General features: G+C 37.2%; 1 protein-coding gene across 1 annotated transcript; it reads right to left on the bottom strand.

Annotated features, from left to right (window-relative positions):
• Nucleotides 1-1,296: 1,296 nt before the first annotated feature.
• On the bottom strand, nt 1,297-17,447 carry LOC149078869 (uncharacterized). Its single transcript, XM_089241043.1, has 12 exons — nt 17,146-17,447; nt 15,226-15,394; nt 13,492-13,647; nt 13,094-13,230; nt 6,958-7,121; nt 6,281-6,460; nt 6,071-6,160; nt 5,121-5,216; nt 4,141-4,263; nt 2,974-3,105; nt 1,655-1,771; nt 1,297-1,546 (listed from the first exon to the last, which is right to left on the bottom strand). Exons 1-12 carry the CDS (start codon nt 17,180-17,182, stop codon nt 1,433-1,435), a joined length of 1,515 nt encoding a protein of 504 aa, XP_089097169.1. The 5' UTR covers nt 17,183-17,447; the 3' UTR covers nt 1,297-1,432.
• Nucleotides 17,448-18,110: the final 663 nt, after the last annotated feature.

Genomic DNA, 18,110 nt, shown 5'->3' with positions numbered 1-18,110 from the left:
TCGTACTGAGCCGTATATTTAGTGAAATGGAGAAGAGTCCGCAGAGGTCAGTCAGTCAGGATACGTTTGCAAAAAAGTTGCGTAACGAAATTACTTAAACGCTCATAACTCGAAAGTATTCACAATGTATCGGTATTTTTTACGTCTGCGAATAGGTCTCGTTTAGACAAATCCAATAATGCCACTTTGATTTCTTATAGCTCTTCCGGTCTGAATAATCGGCCCACTACCCGCATTCGTAACGAAATTGTTTTATGCTTTATCTCAAGAAATTCGCATCGCAAGTAGAAGTGAATGGCGTCGATTGATGGATATTCGTAAGACAAATCCGATGATACCCCCTTTGGTATCAATATCATCTCTTCCAGTCTGTAAGGACTAGGCTTGTGGCCCGCATCCGTAACGATATTTTTTTACGCTATATTTCAAAAGTTCGCAACGCAAATAGCCAATGATATCGTTTGATAGATACTTCTAAGGCTAGGATTATATTATAAAAGTTTGATAAAGATCGCTTGCAAAACTTGGAAAAAACAACAAACAATCAAGCCTATTAGTTACATTTGAGCAAATGAAACCAAACAGCTTCCTGGTTGTCAAGTTTTATAAAAGAATTGTGAAGCTTTTATACAAAAATTGAAAAAAAAAAATCAATAATCCTATTGGTTATATTCGCTCGAATGTTATTGGTTGCATTTTTCAAATTTTATCACAAAACGCTTTTACAAAACTTTTATAGTATAATCCTAGCCTAAGACAAATTCGATGATGCCACTCTGGTTTCACTACCTCTTCCGGTCTGGGAACCAGTTCCACGGCCCGTATTCGTAACGAAATTGTTTTACGCTATATCTCGGGAAGTTCGCAAAGCAAATAGACGACAATAATATCGTCTGTCAGATATTTTAAAGACAAATCCTAATAATACCTATTTCATTAAGTCAGTAATCACCACGCTATTCATGAAGTCACAAAGAACGTATTCAAGTCAAAACTCGCGGCCGTGTCTGTGTGACACATCCTACCCTCTTATTTTTCTTTTACATATTGATACACTGATACAAGTGTATTCAACCCGTTGCTCGCAGCTCAATGAAGTGTCAAAGAGTGCTCGATAGTTTTTTTCACTCACAAGATCAACTCCTTGATATGAGCACTCCATTAGCTTCAAGAATTATCATCAGTTTGATTCAACTCTAAGCACACTTCAGTAATGTCGTATGAGTGCTCTTCTGATGATGAGCGTAGAAATCAGTGTTCATTAAAAAGCGCTTGCATGAAATTTATCGCAACTTTAAAAGCACAAATACCCTTTAATAACTTTGATATAAGAAATTTAATCATCTGTATACATTGGAAACAAAAATGTCACTTTACATAATGGATTGTCGAATTGTGCATGTAATGGATCGATGTGAGATTGGACAATCAGTTATTTCGGTTTCTCGGCGTAGCACGCCGTCCATGTCTGATCGCCGCTACCGACTCTCAACATTTTATCTTTCCAACCCTCTTCTAAGTAATTATAATCTTCCTCAGAAAATTCCTTCGAAGAAAACAAAGAAGAGATCATTATGAATTTGAAATATAAATTGATAAATTTATGGTGACGAATAATTGATCTTATGGTTGATCTGATGGCAAATTAAAATACCTTCAAGAATTCGTCTTTCTTTCGATGCAGCTTCTCGAGTTCGTCTTGGAGAGCTTCTTGGAATTCGTCTGTCTTGTCTTCGGCTTTGACATTCACGAATCCCGTCTTTTCCAGCAGCTGCAATGAGTACGTTCATGCGTTTATGTCCTTAATTGAAACTAAATGAATTGTTGTTCATCTAACACGAGAGAAGAGACTTCACCACGCCTTTTTTCTTGAATTGGTTACCTCATTGAGAAAGCGTGAACAAGGACTTCCTGTTACAATTTAGTTCCTGTTAAAGATTATTTATAACCACTAATTGGCGATTTCTAAAAAAGTTGTAACATTTTTGGTGAGAACTGGTCATGTCCTTTATTTACGATCCTATATTGGAAGGAGGTACACAGCCTCTGGTCCGCGGGCCCAAATGCAACCCAACAAGAGGTAAAACCGAATCGTATCGAAATCTTTTTTGAACTTACATATTTTTTTAACCCTTTAAAGCCGGATTAGCTTCTGGTTCTTCCGCGCCCTACAAAAACCGGTTTTCAGGTGTGGCTAGCACAGTACTGACTAGTTTTTATTTTAATGGTTAATTTTGAGCAGTCATCCCTCTGAAACCGGTTTTGCGCAGTTCAGAATCGCGTAATACGGCGGATGTGGACCGAGCTTCAGTGGCATAGCTAGAATCATTAAACTCCCGAAATGGCAAATATTTTTTAATTGAGTAGGCTTTTTTATGCAGGTGCAAACGACTGTACATGTACTTACCGATACTTTGGTCCTATCACATCATCTTGGCACTTTATGCCTCTGTCCTACTTTTTCTGTTTGGATTTACTCCGGCGGTGACTTATCGGCTAGAAATTCTTTGAAATATGGACTGGATCGCCGTTTCGGTACGTAAGTAAATAAGTAGGTGCAAACTTGGTGGTATAAAGGGGGGGGGGGAAGTGTCCCATTGAGAAGTCAATTTTATAAAATATCTAGGTTTGCCAATGCGAGTTCTTTAACCCTTTAAGCGGCATTGACGAGATATTTCGTTTTTCGTTAATAGCCTCAAAAGTCTCTCATTTTAGAATTGAGGAATATAGATCTCATTTTAGAATACATATTTTGTAAGGTTGATTCTTCAATGGAACATTTTTTGTCTTCCCCCATGAGTTTGCACCTACTCAAAATATGAAGACACTGCCTACTTCTTAAAAAAATATTTTCGACATTTTGAAAACGTGGGGGGTGGAGGGATTCTTGCGGTGCCTCTTAAAGTGTTGAGGAGGCGAGATATTTCGTTAAAAACCCTTAAAGGGTTGAAATAAAAATTACATATTATTCACCTGGCCATATTCTTGTGTCGTAAGGAGGTGGTATCCTCTCCTCTGGACGTATTCCTTCATTTCGTCCGACTCCGCGTGTTTACCTTTGGTGTAGTCAGTGAAGAAGACCTTGCCTCCTGGCTTGAGCCAACGCTGCAAATGTGAAAGAAATTATCAAGTTATTCGTGGAAAAATATCCCTAAAAAAAATTTTTTTTTTGAACTTTTCAAAAGACCAGGATCCAACTTTTACTTCAGGATAACGTGGGTGAAGCAGGTATTATGACCAAAAATGAGCCAAGCATTGGCGTACGCAAAGGGGGAGGTTTGGTGTTCTAACCCCTCCCTCAAGCCGAGATTATAGTATTATTTTGCAGGAAAAACTTAAAAACCCCTCCTTGAGAAGAAAAAATAACTGAGCCCCCCCCCCCCCCGAGAAAATTCTGCGTACGCCTATGGTGCCAAGTGAATGTTATTTAAATTCACGAGAATAGCCTACTTGCCCTTACAAAAATAAGCCCAAGACTGGATGCTTAAAATATGAAGTGATTGAATTACAGATAATCTATTTTTGGCCACAATGTTGACTAAATATCCCTGCAGGTGGGAATCCGGGGCGATTTATTGTGTAGGTATCGAGATCCTCTCGTATTTTATAGACTGCCTATTTTTCCCCATATTATTTGGCTTATTGGGAGAGGTTATCGCCCCCTTGATCTGTGTCTGGAGTGACTCCATGGTTCATGAATCTTTCGGAAACTTACGGAGGGGCGCGTCTAATCGTAAAACAGCAATGTCGATAACCTCAGTGTGCTCCGGAATCCGGACATCCCGCCGCCGACATTTCACTCCCGACGTTTCGTCCCTGACATTTCGTCCACGATTTAGGGGATTGTCTTATTTGCCTGAAGTATTTTTCGGTTTCTGTCGAACAAAGGCATTGTATTACCTTTTCCTACCCCGCGTGAGGACGCTAGAATCGTGGAACAACGGCTTGAGCCTCAAAAAAGTGAAAGAATGACTTTAGGAGAACGCGAAGAGACTTTTTCAAGAATAAAACTGAGCATTCTATCGCTTTTTTGACCACCGCTGAACAAACGGCCTTACATTTCGTAGGGTTAAAAGTCACGAAATATCCTCTTTGTTAGTTCTGACCACCCTGAATATTGATTAAAATCACCAGACTTACCAGGAAATTCTTGAAAAGCTCAGGTTTTTCCTTGATATGCAAAAGAGTGTCGCGGCTATAAATGGCATCAAAAGACTCATCGTCGTAAGATGCTTTCGTTACATCACACATCACGAATTTGACCTGATGAATTGAAGAAAAAGAAATCAATCACAATACATTTATACATTGAAAACAATGCCACCTAGTGTCTGGACAAGGGAAAACAATATTAAGAAACAATATTAACTTGATTTTACGCAGCTATTTTATTCAAATAGTTTGTTTGGGAATCACGTTTCAATCGAGAAATCTAATATTTCTTGAAAATCGATCCCCTGAATAGAGTTTTACTGAAGTGTTGCCCACGGGAATGATTATTATTATTACCTAATAATACTTAATTGCTAATTATAAAAAAAATGATTTTTTTTTTTTACAGTAGCGTCAAGCGTCATGTTAATGGTTTTAACCACTTTACCCGATATCATCTACCCAACGCCTTCGGCAATATATGGAAATTAAAGCCATTTATAATGGTTTCATATTTCTATCAAAATTTCGATTCGAAAAAAAAAATTATATCACTTTTGATATTTTGTATTAGAATAAATCAATCTGTTTTTTTTAAGTAAATCCAGTGATTATATTTCTCTCGTGGCATATATTATTTCAAGTTACATGCCCGACCGAGATGTAAATTTTTTGGAGATTTACCCAGCTCTAATATGTGTGTGTGAGACGAATATTTATATTCATAGTCATAAATATCGTAATGTAATGGAAGTAAAAGTTATTTTCATCCACGATTTCTCAGTTTATACAGATTCAGGTAAATTTTGTTTAAAAAAATACAGGGAAAACGCAGAGAGAGAGGATAATTAAAAGAAAAAAAAAAGTTGGAATGAATAAGAATAAAATTATGCCCTTTAGAAAACGCTTAATATGATCACTGTATTAACAATAAAATACTGCAACTTTTAGCATTAAAAAAAACCGACCTTTTTGGCCAGATCAGGTCTTTCCGCTAAATGTTCGATGGCTATTGACATCATATTGGCTGACAGATCAACACCAAGCACATTCGCACCGAATTTCTACAAAAATTAAAAACATCATATGTACAGGCTGTCCCTAATTGTTTGCACAGCGGATATCTCTGAACCGTTAACTTCTCAGAAACACGTACTTTAAGTTACAAAAAGTTTTCAAATGACGTGTGGTTATTCCAAGTATTTTCCAAGGAGTCATTGCATGAAAAAAAATATATAAATTAATTTTTTATGTAGACACTGCGTGCTAGAACTTCCGATCAGTGAAATGTAAATGCTTCTCTGAGTTTCAAAAAACTTTACATTTTTGATGCAATATTAACGGAGATATTTGACTTTGATCTGTGGTTCACAAACTGCGAAACGTAAATTGAATTCAAAGTTGGAAAAAATTCTGCAATTGTCAAAACAATTGTCAAAAAATGTAGTTGTTGAAAAAAGCCATTTTGAAAAAAATAGTTATGAGTTTATTCCATTTGTGTAGTTCCTAAGAATGGCAACATTTTCTCTAGTGAAAACTTGCTAACACAGTAACGAGTTGCCAAAACAAAATGATTTTATATATATTCAATATCTCGATAAATGCTGCATTTAAAAATATAAAATTTTATGCAAATAGCTTTTCAAAGCGGGATCTAAATCTCAATAAGTGTAAGTTCTAGCACACAGCGACTGTATAAAAAGTAAATTTCGTTATTTTTTCACGTATACGAACTATCAAACAAATTCTGAGATTTTAAGTAGCAGCACATTATTCGAAAGCGTTTTGTAACTGAAAATATGTTTCTAGAGTCAACACTTGAAGAGATATCTGCTGTGCAAACAATTTCGGACGGCCTGCAATATTAGCATACGATCAATTATAATTTGATTTTTGAGACAATGACGAGATATCTCACCTCCGCCATATAGAAACTGTGTCCACCGACTCCACATCCGACGTCCAGCACTCGCTGTTCTGGTTTGAGGTCGAGCTTCTTTATGGCTCTCTTGAAAATGAAAATAACACAAATTTTTTCTCAATTTCCAGACATGCTCTTATTAAAAAAACAAAATAGCGTTCTTTTTGCTTAAGTATAAATACGCTTATAGAAAACGATATGCAGTACCTCGGTGGTCTTGACCCCTCCGGTACTGAGGAAGGTTTTGCCAAACATCCATTCGTATCGAAGTACACCCCTCTTGGTGTACTGTTTCTGATCCAGGAACTGCTGGAAGTTGTCGGTAGCGTAAGCGTCCTTCTCCATTTTGCGTGCAAGGAAATATATCTGGTAGGAATTGTCTTTGTGCTAGAGGCAAATACAATCAATATTTCGGTTAGGAAAAGCTTTCAATAACGTAGATGTAGAAGACAACTCTTGAGATAGTAACGGTGAAAATTCCAGAGACGACTTTTATGTGTTATGTCTCTGTGTCTTTCCTGTTATCACATGATGCAGTCCGATCTGTTATTAACCTTGAACGACACGTGTCATTGAAGATCACGGACTTATCACTGTCTTATCGATTGATATTTTCTTCCATATGCAACCGGTACTTTCTGGGTCCGCGTAACAACCAAGATATGGGTTGGTTTGTGAGACAATTTCTTTTCCAGATTGCTTTTTTTGTCTTATTTTTGTCCTGATAGGATTTTATAGTAACAGATCTGTTTGTTCCGTGGTCATCATTGAAACACACCTCCGATTAGTGAATATATTTGGCTATTACGTGCTAAAAATGACAAACAATTTTATGCTTATCTTCTCCAGTAGATTGGGAAAAGTTTAAAAAGAAGGGACGGTACCTTGATGTAAGTCTTTATGGAACCACCTTCAACGACATTGAAACCAAAGACCACAGAAGAGCCAAAATGAGCGTCTGGTCTTTCTGCTCTGATGACTTTCAGTAGATTCTGGTAATCGATCGGTGATCGGTAATACGTTGGGTTCGAAGTCCTTTTCATGTTTCCTGCACATAAAAAATAAATTTTAAATTAAATTATCAGTTTTGACCATTTAAATGGTTTTTAAAGTTTTTCTGATCCACATTATAAAACTGCCACATTGGAAATAAAAAATCGTGTTAAAACCATAGTTATTTTGAGGTTCCCGAATTAAAGCAGATCAAATTTGATGGGATGTTTCGGGGTTTTCACAGTGAGAGTTAAGATGGAAATAAGTACAAAAATCAAGTTTTTAAAAAATTTGATATTTTTTACGCTGCATGAGAGTGTGGTACATTAACTCATGGGCGGAGATACGGAGGGGCGTCGGGGCCCTCAGAATTGACATTATCATCATCGTGGCCCCCCCCCCCATTAGACTTCCAGGTCTATCTCCGCCTATGCATTAACTTCTTAAATCTTTCTCTCTTCAGGGTCCTATATTTGCCTCTATAGCCAGTAGGTTCTGTTTTTTTCTTACCACACGTGTAGAGTGAAGCTTGTAGATACTTAAAACTAAAGTTCAGAGTACAAAAATTAATTTTGCCACACATTCTTGGTCTTTATTTCCTTATATTCAATGTCTTTACTCAATTATAGCTTATAGGAAGAGAATGCGTTCAAATATGTCTCGTGATATCGAATGATCGTATTTTCATTTCTACAGGTGAAGTGATTTCAAAAAACCTATTTGAGTCTTTCTTATTTGGTGGCTTCAGAGCTGTTTTGGCATCCTGCAAAAAAGGAATTTTAGTACCAAAAATGAGACAACATTGAGGACACGGAGGAAACGAGAGTTGGCGATAAAATCAATTTGTTCTCAACAGCGTACTAATCATTTCAAATACAGTAAGGGCCTCCTCACACGGGGAAATTCAATTTGAACTTTAGTAGCCTCAATCTGAGAGTTGAGTTGCCTGTTCTCCCTCATGTGGTGCTACTAAAAAAGACATCTCAAATCCCGGGAAAATGAGTAAAAGCGACGCAGTGTTTAGTTCACCTCCTTATTTTCCTGCACATTATGAACCGGGGTAGGAGAAAAACAAAATCAAATTTTTAGCGATTCTAGAAGCGATGCAGTTGATAATTTATTATAATTATAGAGATAATTATCATCCTATACAATTATTCCCGCAAAAAAGAATAGATAGAGACGAAAATTATCCATACACTAAAAATAATACTCATCGTACACTATTCGTTTCGGCTAACGGGAATCGGATTACTTTCGTTATACGAAATCAGAAAAGACACTTGCCTTGAATTAACAAATCAGCTGCTTTATCTGTCAGCACCGATGAGTGACTGCTAATAAGCCTTTATTAAGGTTAAATGAAATTCATGTTGCGGATATTTGAGTGAGTTTAAAAAAATAGAATAAAAAGATTTAAATAATTTTCGGACGAGTGTGAAAAATAAATAAACGAGCTGGATTCGAACCTTGAATATCAGGTTCACTGTATGGTACCCTACCACCGGCACCAACTTAGCTGGCAGTTCAGGGCCTACTAACTACCTATAGGCATTGCTAACCACCTAGTATATCTCGGTGAAACCCAACTGAAGCGCGAAAATTTTGGCTTTTCGAAATGTAAAATTACTACCTTCATCACTCGCTACCACTAATCACGGAATTTTCATTTTTCCTTTACGTGAATTAAAATAAACAATGTTTGTTTGGCATAACAGCGTGTTAATCTGTCAGAATAGATTTCACTAATTACATAACGAAGCCACCTTGTGACCGAAAGCACAACAGATCGTACGATATTACGGTAGTGGGAATTATCGTAAACCAAGAAGAGACGTGATTGGCTGAAACTGTGTAATCGCAGAATAGCGGTGCATTTGCGAAATTAGCTACCGAGTCTCTAATCAACTGCCAGACTTTAGTATCCCCGTTTGAGGAAGCCCTAACTCGCCTACGTTCTCGTGATCCTTAACAAAAGGGGCCTCTCTTCCCGAGAATCGTTTTGGCCATTGGTGAATGATGTTGCTTCATATTTATTTATTTATTTATTTATTTATACAATATTGTTGGCCCTTGGGCCTATACAAGAGGATGCGATTGAGAATGACAAAGATATTGTTTGATGTTGGATAAAAAACTAGTGATAGAGGGAGATTCAACAATAGAGCTTGGGAGTTTGTTCCATTCACCAATGGTATGAGGAAAGAAGCTGTATTTAAAGCAGTCAGTGGAAGCAAAAATAGGTTTTATTTTAAGGGAATGGTCGAGTCTTCTAGAGATGTAGGATGGTTTGGCTAAGATACCAGAAGTATCCATGTTGAACTGACCTTGGAAAATTTTATAAAGCAATGTTAATCGAGAGATGAAACGAAGAGTAGAGAGAGGGAGGAGATGAAGTTCATTTTTAAGTTCGGACACAGAAATGAAAGATGACCAGCAGTCGTGAACAAATCGGGCGGATTTATTTTGAATAGATTCAAGTTTGTCTATATTACTGGAGGTGTAAGGGTCCCAGATTTCAGCGGCGTAGGAGAGGACGGGGGATATATAAGTTTGGTAACAGAGAAGTCTGATATCCCGAGTAGAGTGTTTAAGATTGCGGCGGAGGAAGAAAAGTTTGTTAAGACACTTCTGGTAAATGTAGTCGATGTGTTTGTTCCAACGTAGGTCGGCTGAAATAATGACACCAAGGTATTTGATATGTGAAACTTGGGATAACGGTAAATGATTGATGGAGTAGGAGTATTCAAGAGGAAGAAGTTTACGGGTAACTTTCATGTGAACCGTTTTTGAGATATTCATTGGCATTTGCCATACGGAACACCAGTCGGCGATGGAAGCCAGGTTATGTTGGAGAAGTTCTTGATCAGATTGATGGAGAATGATACGGTAAATTACACAGTCATCAGCAAAAAGTCTAGTGGTGCAGTTGAGGGATTGAGGAAGGTCATTGATATAAATTAGGAAAAGTAACGGGGAGAGGACCGATCCTTGAGGGGTCCCAGACTTTACGGAGGTGGATGACGAGTTATGATCATTAAAATGAACAAACTGTTTACGGTGTTTTAGGAAAGCCTCCACCCAATTAAGTAATTGAACGTTAAGGCCAAGGCGGGAGAGTTTGAGAAGAAGTTTATCGTGGGGAACTTTATCAAAGGCTTTAGAGAAATCTAGGAATACGACATCAGTTTGTAGGTTTTTATCAATGGCTTCAGAGAGGTCGTGGATGAAGAGGGCCAGTTGAGAGGTAGTAGAGAGAGATTGTCTAAAGCCGTGTTGGTTGGGGAAAAAGAAGCTGATGGAGTCTAAGTGGATACGGATTTCTTTTGCTACAATATGCTCGAAGATTTTACAGCAGGAGGAAGTGATTGCTATTGGCCTGAAGTTAAGGGGATTGGAAAGTGAACCCGTTTTGTGGATAGGAATAATTTTATTGATTTTCCAGTCGTTCGGGAGGGTAGCAGAATTTAGTGAAACATTGAACAGGATTAAAAGATAGTCGGCGACTTCATCAGCACAGAATTTAAGAATAGAATTTGGGATGTCGTCAGGGCCAACAGAATGGGGTTTCAGTTTTTTCAAAAGTTTTAGGATACCTTGTTTGGAGAAGGATATAGGGGGTGAGTTGTGGATAGAATCAAAAAAAGAGTATTGGGGAGGAGAGGGGTCTATTGAGAAAACCGAGCAGAAAGCTAAATTGAATTCGGTAGCCATCTCTGAAGGAGAAAATGTATATTTATTTGAACTTCTCAGGGAAGTGGGACCAACAGATTTAGGTCTAAGATAACTCCAGAATTTTGTTGGATTGGTTTTTAAGTAATGGGGTAGAGAATGAGAGAGGTATCTGGACTTTTGGACGGAAATGAGGTTTCTGAGGTCTCGGGTGGAGGCTGAAATTATGGATTTGAGTGAATTGGATTTGTTAGTTTTATATTTGAAGGCGATTCGGCGGATTTTCCTCTTTAAATGAATAATATCTCTGGTGATCCATGGATTAAAAAAAGACTTAGGAGAAACATTTTTAATTGGAACTGTAGTTAAGCATTTGTCTATAATACATTTAAAAGAGGTCCAGAGGGTGTGGATATTGTTAGAAGAGGATATGGATAAGAAATCATTGAAGTGAGAGCGAAAAATATTTTGCATAAGTGGATAATTTGCCTTGTTGAAATTACGTTTAGGGGCGAGTTTGTAGGATGGGATAGAGTGGCGGAGGGAAAAGTTAATGAGTGGGATATTATGGTCGGAGCAACCCTCAAAGATGGAGGTGGAAAGGACTGAAATTCGATTGGAGGTAGCAATGAGATCTAAGGTAGAGCTGGAGTAGAGGGTGGTTCTTGTGGGTTCAAAAATGGATTGGACCAAGTTAAATTTAAGGAAGATATCTAGGACTTTGTTATTAATTCCGTGATTGCCGGACAGGGATTCCATATTTTTCCAGTCAATGCCGGGAAGATTCCAGTCTCCGGAGATAAGAATAGAATGTGTTTTATAAAATTTTTCAAGAATAATTTCCAGTTGTTCAAAAAGGTGGAAATCAGGAGAGGGAGGGAAATAGACAGAAAAGATGGCAAGTGGGGGACAGTTGGGTTGAAGCCATTCGGCTCCAACAATTTCGAGTTCGGAATCTAATAGAATTTCAGTTAAAGGGATAGATTTTTTGAAAATAAGTAAGACCCCGCCCCCCCGAGAGTTTCTATCCTTTCGAAAAGCATTGTAATCGGGTGGCAAAATTTCGGAATTAGAGATTGTATTATTTAGCCATGACTCTGTAACACCAAGAAAATGGGGATTATGGATGAGTAAGAATGATTCTAGAAAATCAGTTTTGTTTTTCAGGCTGCGAGTGTTAATAGTTCCCAACTGGTAGGTATTTTTTAATTTGGAGGTTGTGTAGACGGAAGGGTTGCTCGGGGGGAGTAGCCTAAAGGGGGTACCGAGGAAATATGGGAGGAGAGGGAGGGCATAGAAAGGTTCGAAGCAGTATGAGCGGGGAAGATGGGGCGGATATCATTAATATCGGGATCCCAGACATATTTGGTATTATTTATGAGTGCAAAATTGTGGATAAGTTTTACTTTAATGCCTTCGTCACGGTATTTTTGACTGGCTCTCCAAATTTGACCACGAAGCTTGCGTGTATCGAAAGAGAAATCTTCTGAGATAGATATGTTGCTGTTTTTAAGTTTCGAGGCATTTTTTAGAATCTCACTTTTTATTTTAAATTTGTTGAATTTTATTATGGTAAGTCTGGATCCGTGGGTCTTTTTGGAACCTAATCTGTGACAGCGGTCTATCTCACTAGGTATAATATTTACGTCAAGGTGATCAGAACAGCATTGGATGATTTTGGATTCGAGGGTGGAGGAGCTCTCGAAGTCAGATTCTTCAGGAATGTTTCGGAAAATCAAGTTATCCCGTCGAGAACGATCCTCAAGATCGATGACTTTATTGGTAAGGGAGGATTGGAGTTCAGAGAGATTAGAGGAGAGGTCGTAGACTTGGCTTTGAGGGACGTAGACTTGACCATATACAGGGGTCTTCACAAATAGAGTATCTTTGTTCTGAGCTGTCTACAGCCTTAACTACCTATCAGAAAACAATGAAATTTTAAAGACATCTCAATAAAGGGTTTTGGAGAACTTTCTTTCCTCTTAACAGACATCTCCGCATAGCTTTTCAGATGCGGAATCATCGTCTCCGTAAGAGAGTCTTAATCGGCAAAGCATGTTCTTGTAAACTCAACTGCATATTCTTAAAGAAAAAATAAGAGTGGAAATGTGTGGTTCTGCAGGAGATATATCCTGCAATGAAGAGCTTTGTTTGCATATCTGCTCAAAAATTAGCACATGCACTACAATTTGCATGGAAAGCACACTCTGAATGTAGGAATCTATATATATATATTTATTTTGCTCTCCATTTCTTTTCGCTCAGAATAAGGGAACTTTAATTATGCACAACCTGCATTTCGAAGTACAGTAAAGACAAAAGCAAATGATTTGGAAACGAATATAATATAATGACCTGAAGAATGGAAGCACGATTCCCGGATGAAGAGACAACCACCGTCCGTCAACCAATTCAAAATTTTCTGCAAGAGTTTGACGCACTCAGCATCATTGAGATACATCAGCAACCAATTGCTGAACACAACGTCGAACCTTTTAGGAAGAAAATACATAATCATATTTGTACATTAAACATCGTTTTCAAATGCAGTATAGCCTCTCTGAGAGTGTCCTCACCCTTCGTTCCTTATAAAATCCCTCCTTTCGGAAAGGTGCCTGTTCAAAGAGGTTTTACTGACTTCATTGCACGTATAAGTAGAGTGTAGTAAATAGTAAAACTACACTAAAACTCGATACGCAATGTATATATATTTATGAAATAATACATAAACCTGTTTCTGAAATGTACTTCACTTGTTAAAGGGTAATTTCAGATCCATGACGTCAGCGGCAATTAGAGAAAGATTTTCCAAGTGTCCATTTTGCTTCTTATTGACGTTGATGTACTCTTCCATGAAATCCACGGCTGTGACGTGTTTCGATTCCTTCGCCAAATGCCCGGTAAAACGCCTACATTTCGGAAAACAAATCTCGATCACAAAATAATAATCTGATAATGCGTGAAGTAGAGACCCTGACATCTTAAACCTGCTACTCGCGAACACCGTGGTGCTTGCTCACTGAAGCACCCAAGAGTGTTTAATATCCAATTTTGCGAGGTCTTAATCAGCAACATCCCTTTCAAAATTTGGAATTGTGCTTGTCTTATAATTTTAGTATATGTTAGAATTTCTATACATATGGACGCACTTTGGATGTTGTGCATAAACTGTGTTTAGGAATCAGAAAAGACTTATGTTTATTTCCATTTTCAAATTTGAAAACTCTGAAGCGTTATCTAGCGTTACGTTATACACCCCTCAAGAATGTGTACAGACCCTGATATTTGTCTATACCTGGGGTTCTTGATTTGTTTTAGCCGCGACCCAAAATCAACAACATGATCAGTTTCGCGACCACCTGGAAATTAGGGTTTTTCCCCCACAAAATTAGCGAAACCACTGACGCAATAACTCCATTTATAACAGGACTGTAACTACAACCCATCTCGGAAGGCCCCTGAGAATCAGGATTGCGTCGTGACACATGCCTCAAAAAGCCCTAATTGTAAGCGAACGACCTATCATGAAAGTTTCGTAACCAAAAAAAACTTGGGTGGTTATTCATAAATTAAGAGCATCTGGTCTATATAGTGGACTTACGATTGTTCGACACTCACTGAACTAGATTCACGTCGGAAAATCAAAATCATCACACAATCACGAGGATATGTCATCAGTGAAAGAGTGCAAACATTAAACGTTGAGTATAAATACACACCGTAAAGCATAAATGCAGCCAAATCCCACTACAAACAGGCTGACCCTATTTCTTTGGGGCAAATACGGGAAACAGTGATACGGAAAAATATGGGACATTGCCAATTATCACCAAAAATGATGACTAATAATAAAATTACTGTAAATCGCCAGTGGTGGGAAATAAAGCAGAACTGAAAATTGCAGTGGATTGAAATGAATTCCACGAAATAAAAGGTTTAAACACACAAGCATAACAAATGTGTGGGGGATGGATATTCGTATTTATAGTTAATATCTATCACACGATAATTTATGAATTGAAAGATAATTTCAATCCTTGATTTCAATAAAGAATAATACCCCACGTGTGGTGACTTCATTGAAAATACGGGAAAAACGGAGACATTTTTACAAGAAAGTCGGGATGATCAAAATTACGTGAAAATACAGGTATGTCTTAGGAAATAAGAGACGTATTGTCATCTACTAGCTGTAACGAACCCAATTTATGGGAAACGAAAATTTGATCAAGTTCGAAAAAGGATGGTCTCTTATTGGATAGTAAATTGCGAACCAAATTTTTGGTACAGTGAAATTTGTTAATACAAGTTCGACTATAAATCTATACTAGCATAGGTAAAATATCATAAGTGAAAATAAAATTTAATAATAAAAATTTGAAAAAAAAAATCCAAAATTATCTTTTTGTTGGATTTTTTATACATTAATCTTAAATTTTGCCTCTGGATATTACCAAAATTGAAATGGAATTAATGCTAAGTTTTACCCGATTCCAGCTCCAAGTTCCAGGACAGTTTTGTTTTTAATATCCGGGAGATATTCCAGGATCTCATTTTGTTCATCTTCGTTTATGAGAGACGCGGTCTGATCCAGCATCATACTCTCCAAGGTCGGTGAGAATTCCTGCCAATAACCGTGCATCGTACTTCGAGTTTCTGCCGTAGAGGAGAGAAAAAGCTATTGAAATCTGCAACGCACACACCGGGTGTTTCAAAGAAGTTTTATTCGAAGAAAAAAAAAAATTGGTTGGTTCTGAAATTCATGTAAAATATAAGAAATGATCAGAAAGAGATAGATATTCGGTCCCGAATCGAAACTTTCAACTGTAGAAGTTTCGGAAAATGATAAGGTTGAGCACATACTGGTACGAAAATTGCGACTAGGAAGAAAAAAATATGCAGGGTTGTGATGATGATGATGATCCCTCCGCAGAAACTCTTCTTTTTTTAAAGAGAGAGAAAAACAAAAAATAATGATTTTCTCCTTGCTGACCAATCCGCAGATAGTAGTTAGAAGCGAAAACAAACTTGTTTGTTCGAGTCGCACACCGTTGTCTCGCTCCTCGAGTATGTGCGGTGTATAGCAAAACAATACAACTGTTTTCGTCGCTAATCTCTATTCAACATTCTCGTACCCCTTGGTTGCCTCATTATGTGCGCGGTCGAAGTCGGGAAGGTATAAAAATTAAAATTTATATGCAGTCCCCTTTAATAAAAGAAAATATCATCAGTAAAATTTGCTTAACTCTTCCGACAGAAATTTACCCCGTAATTATTTGAAAGAATATTGTTCAAGATATAGATAATTCAAAATTCTTGATTTTCGACACTTTTTCGTGACCTTTTGAAAGTCCATAATTTTTGTCCAAAGTCGATTGTTTCCGCCCGTAAAAAATAACAAAAATTCAAGAATTCCTATATCTCGGAACATTTTTATCCAGATTTCCTGGTCACGGTACGGGGGATTTCCCCCGTCTTACAACCCCCCCGCCCCACTCTAAATCCATCCGATCAGTGGTGCGATAGTGATAGTACACGTCTTTTAAAGAAAGACACAAAAGAATTGATATTAAAACGCGATAATATACGGACAGATAATTGTTTATGAATTATGATTATTAATTAATTAATAAGTGCCACGAACTAATAAGTTCGTGGCACTTATTATGTTATTCCTGGATCCTGGTACATGTTGTTAATTTATTGATTCAAACGTTCGCTTAGTGTTTGGAGCGAACTAATTTTTTAATTACAGTTTTTAATTACTTAATTAGTTAATTATTAAATTTCAATTATCAAATATAATTATAACTAATGGACTCTCTCAATTAGGTTGCAGTTGAATATATCAATTTCAAAGAGATGGACTAACTGCACTTTAGTTTGGATGATATCCGCTATAAAACGTATAAAAGTACTAAGTATTATAGTTTTAAAGTGTTCGAATTATAGTTCCATGTACCAAGTTCAAAGTATCCGAACATTCGAGTGCACTTAGTATCATTTCTCCAGCAATTAATGTCAAAATGAAATTCGCAAATGAACTTTAGTCCAATTTCTAGGCCCGGTGCGGCTTCCTCTTTATCACCTGCATAATTTCTGGCCGTACCTATCAGCAATCGCAAGGTTTGGTCCGTCAGCGATATAATATGTATCATGATAAGTATTATCTGTCCAATCATTAAAAAGCACTGATTACACCAAGTGAGAAAATTCATTTTCAAATGTTTAGGGATGAAAATGTTGAAATTATATTTTCGTGTTATAATTTCTCTTATAATCGATAGGCCTCGGTAATTATAAGAAATTATGTTTTCGTGTGATTTTTAAAAATATCGATTATAGGCCTCGGTAATTATAATCAATAATAGATCTTATAAAGAACTAAATTAAAATCAGCTACTTACTATCGGAATCGCTTCCACTTTGTGTTGTATCAGCCATGCCGAATCAAATTATGTCTTCTTGGATTGCCGAGAGGGAGTTGTTGATCGCCGGGAGTATAATAATAACTGATATTGTGTCTTTGAAGAGAGAAAATTACTCTTTATCTCTAATCTAATGTATCATAATGTAAATAGCAATTTTTTTCCCCTTTCTATTTCTACGCTACTTCTTTTTCTTGTTTATCCATTATCCAATGACAAGCGACGCATCGTGCACATGATTTCACTCATTATCACTTCTGGTGTCCACCAGTGCCATGTGTTTCGCTGGAGGCAAAATGTTTGTTTATATGTGATATTTTTTCTTTCTCTTATGACTTCAAAGAATCGCTTACTTGAATGATTGAAACTCCAGAGGCTCTTCTTCTTCTTTGGTTCTTATTCTGTATGAGAACCACTATATTATTCCTTTCAGACCCGAGCATTCATTTTTTTTGGAATTTTCAAAATGTTTTTGCATTTTTGATACTTAGGAAAATGTATTGAAAACATAAACGTCAGCAAATCTTCTTTTTTCCCTCTCAAAAATTTTTTTGTGTGAAGAAAGGATTCACATCGTTAACATTTTTCTCAATTAAGGTGATGTAGGGTATATTCATCTTCACATGAAATTTTTTTGCTGAATTTTATTGCTAAAATTCATGTAATAAATCACACTTTTTCCGGAGGCACTTTCTCCGGGAAGCCATCTTAACAACCTGCTGAAAGTTCAGCTTCAAGTGCTGCCCTCTGATGAAAGTCCCCAATGTTCATATTCTCCATATTTCTTACTCAAAACTCACACAATCCTATAAGTCAGGACTTAACTCCCTGAGGTAAAAAAAATAAATAAAAAAATCTCCAGTAACAAAAAGCTACCCACACATTCGTAGCACAAGGGTCCTAAACGGTTATAGTCAGGGCCGTCATTTCAACTCTTTCCGGGG

The sequence above is a fragment of the Pholcus phalangioides genome, unplaced genomic scaffold (genome assembly GCF_987345545.1).
Source record: "Pholcus phalangioides strain wild (caught in Gottingen) unplaced genomic scaffold, Ppha-v1.0 ptg000013l_1, whole genome shotgun sequence".
NCBI lineage: Eukaryota > Metazoa > Arthropoda > Arachnida > Araneae > Pholcidae > Pholcus > Pholcus phalangioides.
This window is presented reverse-complemented; position numbering and strand designations above follow the sequence as displayed.

Excerpts from the sequence above, each read along its gene's own strand:
- LOC149078869 (XM_089241043.1), bottom strand. The coding sequence starts at position 17,182 with ATGGCTGATACAACACAAAGTGGAAGCGATTCCGATA. Across the intron at positions 15,395-17,145 it reads AAGTGGAAGCGATTCCGATA|AAACTCGAAGTACGATGCAC; the intron begins GTAAGTAGCTGA and ends CCTCTACGGCAG. Across the intron at positions 1,547-1,654 it reads AGAAAGACGAATTCTTGAAG|GAATTTTCTGAGGAAGATTA; the intron begins GTATTTTAATTT and ends TTTTCTTCGAAG.